Source organism: Echinops telfairi, unplaced genomic scaffold, assembly GCF_000313985.2.
Source record: "Echinops telfairi isolate 266 unplaced genomic scaffold, ASM31398v2 ScPeMD7_5592;HRSCAF=6446, whole genome shotgun sequence".
NCBI lineage: Eukaryota > Metazoa > Chordata > Mammalia > Afrosoricida > Tenrecidae > Echinops > Echinops telfairi.
The window spans coordinates 29,596,554-29,605,086 of record NW_022109491.1 but is presented as its reverse complement, the minus strand read 5'-3'; the positions used below and the strand labels follow the sequence as shown (position 1 = coordinate 29,605,086).

The window sequence follows — 8,533 nt, the reverse complement described above, 5'->3', positions numbered from 1 at the left end:
TGCCCAGGCTTACTGGAGACTGTGATGGCGTGAGGGGGGCAATGCCACAGCTTTCCTGGGCCCTAGGGGAGCCGGGTGGGCTGGGCACCGGAGAGCGTTCTGGGCTGGAGCCTAAAGGGAAGAGAAGGCAGGTCACCTGGGTACCATCAGGGCAGGGGGCTGGTGGCCCTGCCTCAGCACTGGAAAGTGCCCAGCAGTTTCTGTTGGGCAGTGGCAAGGGGTGCCCTGCTGGGTGATGGGGCACTAGGGAAGGGTAGGAAGGACAAGATGGGAGATGGGGTGGGTGGCAAAGCCGGCTGACTGCTGGGACCCTGGACATGAACTTGCGAATCTTGACCCCATAAAGATGCTGAAAACGTGTGTGTGTGTGTGTGTGTGTGTGTGTGTGTGTGTGTGTAAAGTGTGTAGGGGGTGAGACTCGAGGCCTTGCTAGGGCAGTGTCTGGTCAGTTATGGGCTTCATCAGTGAGCTTGGGGTCTGTCATCAGTCAAGAGGCAGCCCATCCCTGGAGGGTGACACCACAATATATGATGGGGGAGAGATGGAGGCACAGGAGTGATGGGGCAGGTGTGTGCTGGAGGCCCCCTGGGCGAGGAGAAGCTTTTGAAGAACTACAGACCCAAATGGGCAAGGGATGGGGCTGGTGGATCAGAGAGGGGGCTACTCCCTTCCCCCCTAAAGTCCAGCCACATGGTTCCAATCAGGACTTGAGGAAGCCACCCCTTCCCCCATCCTGGCACAGGCCACAGATTGGTCCACCTGGCTACTTGGGGAGAATGAAGATGGGGGAGGGCAGCACCTCGCCCAACTAGGGCCTGAGCATGTCCACAGAGCTGGGGAGTCTAATGTCCCCACCCCCCACAAGCACCGCCTGAAGTCAGCATTTGGCTCAGCCTCCTGTCCCAGGATGAGCCTCCTGCAGCTCAGAGCCAAGGGGAGCCTTTGGTGGAAGAGAGGCCCAGGAGTCACAGACCTGGCTTGGAGGGCAGGGCTAAGGGCAGGAGACTGGCTGGGCGTCTCCCTGGCTGTGGGCTGGTGGCTAGGGGCTGTGTGAGGGGTTCCAGGGTGGTGGTGGATGTGTGAAGGGGCCTGGGCGGTGGAGTGAGGGCAGGCATGAAGGTCTGTGAACAAAGCCAGCAGTTTGTCCACAGCCCTGCCCTCACTGGCCTGAGGGGTGCCCTGGGAACATATCTCACATATGTTGGGCTGGACACAAGGGTGATGCGGGAAATGAATGGACAGGGCGGAAGTCTGTCGGAGGTGCCAAAGAGACAGGGGCATGGAGGCTACATTCTGAGTGCACCCTTTTCTCAGATAGCGCAGGCTCTGGCCCTGCCACCAGCTCCAGCTTGAGAGGCTGAACTGCCGGGGGTTTGAGCCTGGGAAGGGAGGCAGGAAGGAAGGGCCCAGCCCACCAGGTCTTTGTGAGTGGACTTCCTGAGGAGGTCCCTCCCACTCCTGCAGAGAACCCAGCGTCTGCTCCCAGGCCAGGCACAGGCAGGCACACTGGCCCTTGAATTCTGAGCACGCAGACCCACCTGCAGATACGCACACTGTCACACAAGGCCCTGTACACAGAGACCTACCTTACCTGCAGGCAGACAGGCACGCTCACGTGCACATACACACACAGACCCTACCCAAACACACCCATCCACACAGTTCTGTGAACACTTACTCTATCTGCAAACACACATATACAAGGAGTTTTATGAACACAGATCTGCCTTGAGTGTGTGCATACACTTGCACACATACACATACCTGTGTACATTGACCCTGTATACACATGCATATTTACACATACGCATGAGAGTGCTGTGAATACAAACAAACCTACCCTGTGCATCTATACACAGACACTCTAGTCTGTGTACACAGACTGCAGGCATACCCATACCCACACTCATACACTTGCAGATATACCCGCTCTCACCCTAGACCCTGTACACAGCTGACCTGCAGGCAGATAGACAGAAATGCACGCACACGTCCTCTGTACACAGCCCCTGACAAAACACCACCATACTCATACACAGTCTGTGCACACAGATGCAGACACACACATTCATATACACACAGGGGGTAATACCGACCCACCTGCCTACGCGCGCGCGCGCGCGCGCGCACACACACACACACACCCATACCCATGCAGGAGTAACAAAGATTCTCCCTGTGCACACACACACTCTCATACACACGGGGGTAATGCAGATCCGCCCTGTGCACACTCACAAACACAAGTTTGGCACACACACACACAGAGGGTAGCACAGATGCCCTCATGTGAGCACACACAGACCTGTGCACACAGATTTCCCTCTGCACACGCACACTTACAGCATGAGCCTCCGGAGTCGGGAGAGGCCGATGGGGACAGGCTGAGGGAGGGTGGTGGGGAGGGCAGAGTGGCCAGGGTTCTTACCAATGTACAGTCCCTGCAAGCCTGTCTCCGGGACAGCCAGCATCCTGGCGGCCTCTGCGGCTGTGAATAGGAACCCACAAACAGACGGGATCGATTTGTTCCTTTGTTCCCTCACCGAGTGTTTATTTACTTTCAATATTTACTTTGGGCTAGAATTCTTAGAAGCAAATCCCAGGCACCATGCAGGCTCACCTATAAATTCTTCAGAAAGCCCTCCAACAGAAACAGCCCGAAAAAGCCATAACCACAACAGCACTATCATGTCTAACAAAATTAACAGTGACTCCTTCATGTCATCCAATGCTCCCCCCTCCGCCCTCCTCCTCCCACTCGGACACTCAGAGAGACATAGCCTGGTGGGGGAGGCCAGTCCTAGCCAGATGCCCTGAGAACCAGTTAAGACTACAAGCAAATTGAGGTTGGGGAAGGGGAGGGCACAGTGGGATGCAAGACAGGCAAAGCCTGTCTGGAGCACCCCTGTGGGCCGGCTCTTGAAACCCTAGTTTAGACTGGGTTTTATAGGAAAGGTCACAGTAAATACTGAAAGGGGTTAAGTGACAGAGTGGTGATGGCCCTGTGACTACATCTGCATAAGAAGAGGGCTACAGGCAGGTAGCGGGGGAGCAATATAAAAACAGAGGGCCCAGTCAGGTCATAGCAGTCATCTCTGCGTAGTGAATGAAACTGTCTCCAGTTCTGGACTGAGTTTTGGAAATACATCACCAGGCCTTTCTTCCTAGTTCATCTTATTCTGGAAGTTTCACTGAAACCTGTTCAGTATCATAGCAACTTAGGCCTCTGCTGATGGATGGTTAGTAGCTGAACCTGAGGTGCATTGGGAGGAAATCAAACGCCAGTCATATATATATATATCCAAACTAGCAACTTAGGCCTCTGCTGATGGATCGTTAGTAGCTGAACCTGAGGTGCATTGGGAGGAAATCAAACGCCAGTCATATATATATATATCCAAACTAGCAACTTAGGCCTCTGCTGATGGATCGTTAGTAGCTGAACCTGAGGTGCATTGGGAGGAAATCAAACGCCAGTCATATATATATATATCCAAACTAGCAACTTAGGCCTCTGCTGATGGATCGTTAGTAGCTGAACCTGAGGTGCATTGGGAGGAAATCAAACGCCAGTCATATATATATATATATATATATATATATGGAAATCAAACGCCAGTCATATATATATATATCTCCAAACTCATTGCATTGAGTGAATACATATAATGACCCTCCAGAACAGTAGAGCACCGCTCCTTCAGGTAGCTGAGGTTGTAAATCTTTATGGGAGCAGAAAGCCTCATCTTTCTCCTGCAGAGCAGCTTCAAACTGCTGACCTTGTGGTTGGCAGCCCAACACATAACCCAGGGCGCCTGATAGAAGGTAAGAATTCTGCCATTAAACTGCCTGAGAGACATTTGAGAGTGAGTCAGAAGGTAAAAGCCACAGGACTGGTGGAAGACATCTGGATTTGGTGTGGGGGATTAAGAAGAAGAAGGTGTCAGAGGCGACACCATCTAGCTCAAGCTGCAAGGTGGATGGCACATGGAGAAGACTGGAGAAAAGGCAGGCTGATAGGGGAAGGGGCAGAGTTTGGGGTGTGGCTAAGGGAACACACCAAGTAGCCAGAGGCCATCTGACCTGGATGGAGGTCAAGGAGAAATCTGAGTTGAGGTCATTGTCTTGGGAGGCTGCAGAGAGAGGAGTGGGGGATGGGAGGGGAACAGAAGCTCTGCTTAAGGGCTGGATCGAGGAAGATGGATGGGCCAAAGAGATTAAGATGCTTCCTGTGGCTTCAGGAAGGTCAAGATAAGAAAGAGCGTGGTGTGAAGCCAGATGTCTTTGACAGGTCAAGTTGGATAAGAATGAGCACACCTGTTGTCCCCCTGGCCCACAACAGGCATCGTTGTGAGATGGGGGCAGGAGGTGGCTAGTGGGTGAGGAGGGAGCAAGAGGTGAGGGAAGGAAGTGGGCCTTTTGAGAAACTTGGCTGAGATCACGAGCAAAAGTGAGGGCCGCAGATGGAGGGAGATGGAGCTTGAAGGAATCGAGGAAGGGTTTGTAATATTCCATGATCCGGCTACTGGCCGCAGAAAGTGAGTGGGCAGCCCACACCTCTGCTTGGGGAACAGAGCCACTTAGCCCACAGCTAAGTTCAATAATAAAAGTTCTAGGGTTTCCCAGTATGGGCAGAGCTTGAACTTGTGTCTGTAAAGTCCAGAGAACCAGCAATCATCACCACCCCCTAGCTTTAGTGTCAAAGTGCAAACTCAGGATCAGCTGCCTTGGTATCGCCGGGGAGCTTGTCAGAAATGCCTGACCAAGAGCAGAATGTACATATCAACAAGAGCTCGGGGATTAAGGTGTATCCTCATACCCTGAAATGTCTCAAGTGCTACTCAGCTGGGTACCTTGGGCCCAGGCTTAAGATCCCAGAGGCTATTATTGAACTTATCTGTGGGCTAAGTGGCTCTGTCCCCTAAGCAGAGGTGTGGGCTGCCCACTCACTTTCTGCGGCCAGTAGCCTGATCAGGGAATTTCGCAAATGGAACCTAGTCACGGAGCTGAGCATTAGTCCGGGCCGGGCCACAAACTCCACATGCAAACACCCTTGGTCCTACACAGTCCACACAAACCCACTCCCATGGTGAACTGACATCTAGATTCCTTTACAGTTGTGATTCTGCATGATCAGACCCATAGACTCTTTGGACACACGCAGTCCTGTTGTCACTGGAGATGCGCAGGTGGATGTCCGGAAGTCAGAATCCTGGGCACGACAGAGGCTCATTGTGGGAACTCAGTTGGGTGATGCTGAGAGAAGGGAAAATAAATTGAGGGGTGGGGAGGGACTTTAGGAACCAGGGATAGGCAATCAAAAGTTCCCGAGAGACGGTTCTGTGTACCTCTTCCCAAGTCATTCTTCTCTGTCAGCGACATCATATTGTTAGCTTGACATGGCACTGGTGATGGTAGAAATATCTGTCGTTAGGTGCCGCCGGGTGAGTTCCGACCACAGTGACCCTATGCCCAACAGGAGCACACACTGCCCCGTCCTGCACCATCCTCACAGTTGTTAGGTTTGAGCCCGTAACTGCAGTCACTGCGTCAGTCCAGCTCACGGAAGGTCTTCTGCTTTATCCCTGACTCCCTACATTACCAAACTCTCCTTTTCTAGAGGCTAGTCTTTTCTGATAACATGTCCAAATTATATGAGACCAAGTCTTGCCATCTTCGCTTCCAAGGAGTAGTCTGGCTGTATTTCTTCCAAGACAGATTTATCTGGACTTTGGCAATCCAAGGTACTTTTCATATTTTTCACCAGCGTGACGATTCAAATGCATTGATCCTTCTTCAGTCTTCCTGATTCAGAGCCCAACTTTGCCAGGTATATGGCACCACTGAAAATTCCATAACTTGGGTTAGGAATACCGTAGTCCTTTAAGGGACACCCTGGCTCGTCTGGACTTTAAAGAGGTCTTGTGCAGCAAATTTGCCCAATGCAATGCGTCGTTTGATTTCCAGACTGCCGAAAGTATTTACACTATGAGAATTGGCAAACACTACAAATCAGGCTGTTTCCATTTGGAGGTGTTGATCACAACACATTTACCAGTGTATCCTTGTATTGCAGCCATGAGAGAGGAGCTGGCATCTCTATATGTAGGTTGTTACAATTATTCAGCAAACACCAAAACATTTATTTGTGCCAACCTCTGTGCTAAGTGCTGGGAAAAGCTTTTACTGAATTAATGAATGAATAGGTTTTCCGGACCCAGGCTATTGTATCTAAAGGAGAAATAGTTTAGAATTATGAGGCGAAAAAGACTTTACGGTTGTCATTCTGAGCTGGACTTCATGTTCAAACTGTGTGTCATATTGGGTGGGTGATACAATGAGTCTCTACATTGGCCTGTTTTGGCAACTGGCTTAAATGCATCCCACCATCTCTGTATGCCTTGGGGCCCTTTCTTTTAAAATGGGTCAAGCAGGAGGCTTATGAGGTCTGGCCAGCCCAGGTATGGAACATGGCTGGTAAAGACAAAGATTTGGTTGGATATGAGCAGTGTTCTTCCCTTTCACGGTGTGCACCTTGAAGAGTCTCTTGATGGAAGTTTCTGGTCTTACTGTTGATTCTCTTGGGAGGGAGAGAAGACCCGTATCCATCAGGGTTAAAGGAAGAGGATCTTGCTGATTCCTTGAGAGGTGGAGGTGGAAGGGGATAGCAGACACACACATACACACATGCCCTGCATGTTCTCGGGATGCCCCCCACCAATACACACCCCTATAGACATTCCAGGAGAAAACTGACCGCTGTGATCAGAACATCAGCTCCCCTGTGATCAAAACATCAGCTCCCCAAAGCTAGGTCTGAGCTGAGTCCAAGGTTGGAAATAGGGTGGGGGGCAGATCCCCACCCCAAGGGCCCCCTTAATTCAGGACTAGAGATGGGTATGGGGTTGAGAGAACAGTTAGGACAGCATCTCAGTTTCCTGGCTACCAGCACAGGACAAACGCTGCCCTCAGCTGGATCCTTCTCCTTTCCACAGACGGACAGAGCCGTGATCCTGCCCATGGACTGACCCCGCATCACCCATGGACTGATCTTTAACCCTCGGCCTCATTACTGACCTCTAACCGTCAGCTTCCCCTGACCCCTGGCCTGGCTTTCACACAATAGGCGAGATCAACCAGCTATAGGGCACCAGGGCAGGGTGTGCCTGAATCATTGTTCCCAATGGAGACTCCCATCTCAAAGTGACACCCCCCACTCTGCCCCGCCCACCCCCCAGACTCACAAAGGCTAGGGCTTTTTGCCTGATGAAGAGAATCCTCTGAGAATGTCTTTCTGGGGTGGGGGCATTCAGGCTGAGTACTTATCCTTCCCTCCCCCCTAGCCCTAGAGCACTGGGGGTAGGTGGTTTTGATAGGCTTTTGATCACTGCACATGCCTACGTCAGCTGATAGCCCATCCTGAAATTTGCTCCGCACCCCCCTCAACCCCTTTGCAGGCGTCCTTTCCCTGGGGTTCCAGTCTCTCCCATCTGCTGTTGTGGGCTCAGCATCCCGCCAGCCCTTCCGTGGAAAAGGATTCCATCGGGAGCAGGATTCTATCAGCGGGCTAAGAGAGGCCACAGGCATTTCTCCCAAGCCACAGATTGTGCCAACCCAGGGCCGTGGGCAGATCGGTAATGGCACCCGAGGGCTGCCCCACCCTCTCTCTAGAGAGAGACCTCTTCAAAGAGAGGGGACCACCAGGAAGGAGGCTGGAGTGGGGAGGCTGTCTCTTTCCTGTGCTGGGCCAGGGGGTGCCAGAAATGGCCTCCCGTGGCCCCTCCCTGTCCTCAACTGTCCTTTCCATACATCCTGCTCTACCCCCTCGGGTCCTTCTCACGGAGCAGCCAGTTCATAAACAACCTGGGCCCTCCCATCCCCTGCCCTATAGGCCCCCTTACCTCTCTCAGCTCCTGGGGCTCCAGCGCCGGGTATGTTCGCTCGGGAGTCCATATTTTACACGGCTGGCCCTCCCATTCTCTCTCCCACACATACACGGAACCGAGACTCCCCCACCTAGACCACCAAACTGACCTCACCGAGAGAAACCAGAGCCGACCACACCTCGACCACACCTCGAGGCCCAGGTCCCTCTTCGGCACTTCCTGGACTCCAGGGGGTCCCCGAGACGCCCTGTCCAAGCTCCAGGACTCCACCTGAAGCCTACGCACCCCACTCTACAGATGGGCTCCCCTGAGCTGGCCCCAGCTCACACTAGTTCTCTTGGAAGCCCCCACCCCCACCTCCGGGCACAGGAGTCTTTCCGGGCCTCGAGGGGAACGTTAATGGGGCCCCCCCCCGAGGCCCAGATGGGAGCCACGGTCACAGCCCCTCCCCGCCTTCCGGAGCCTGTGGCTCCGATGGAGAGAGGACCTTGGAGCTCTGTCCCCATCCGCCCCCCGCCAGGCTCAGGAAGGCTTTGGTGGGGTTTCAGCCTACAGTCCAAGACAGCAGTCCCCAGCCTCTCAGCTCCCTGGAAGCTCAGCAGAGCAGCGATCCCCGGCCCCCCGCCCCCGCCCACCCCGACCTCACC

The 8,533-nt window shown here is 53.2% G+C and overlaps 1 protein-coding gene across 2 annotated transcripts in view; it reads right to left on the bottom strand.

The window, feature by feature from the left end:
- HSPA12B (heat shock protein family A (Hsp70) member 12B) overlaps positions 1-8,186 on the bottom strand; it is an 18,976-nt gene extending 10,790 nt beyond the window's left edge. Inside the window, exons 1-3 of one of the 2 annotated variants that reach the window (XM_004697862.2) lie at positions 7,902-8,186; positions 2,429-2,488; positions 14-111 (exon numbers count right to left, since the gene is read on the bottom strand). In XM_004697862.2, the coding sequence (XP_004697919.2) occupies positions 14-111; positions 2,429-2,488; positions 7,902-7,953 (210 nt within the window). In that variant the 5' untranslated portion in view covers positions 7,954-8,186. Of the gene's footprint in view, positions 1-13; positions 112-2,428; positions 2,489-5,115; positions 5,136-7,901 lie in introns of those variants that run through there. The other variant, XM_045295593.1, reaches the window with a different exon arrangement.
- Positions 8,187-8,533: the final 347 nt, after the last annotated feature.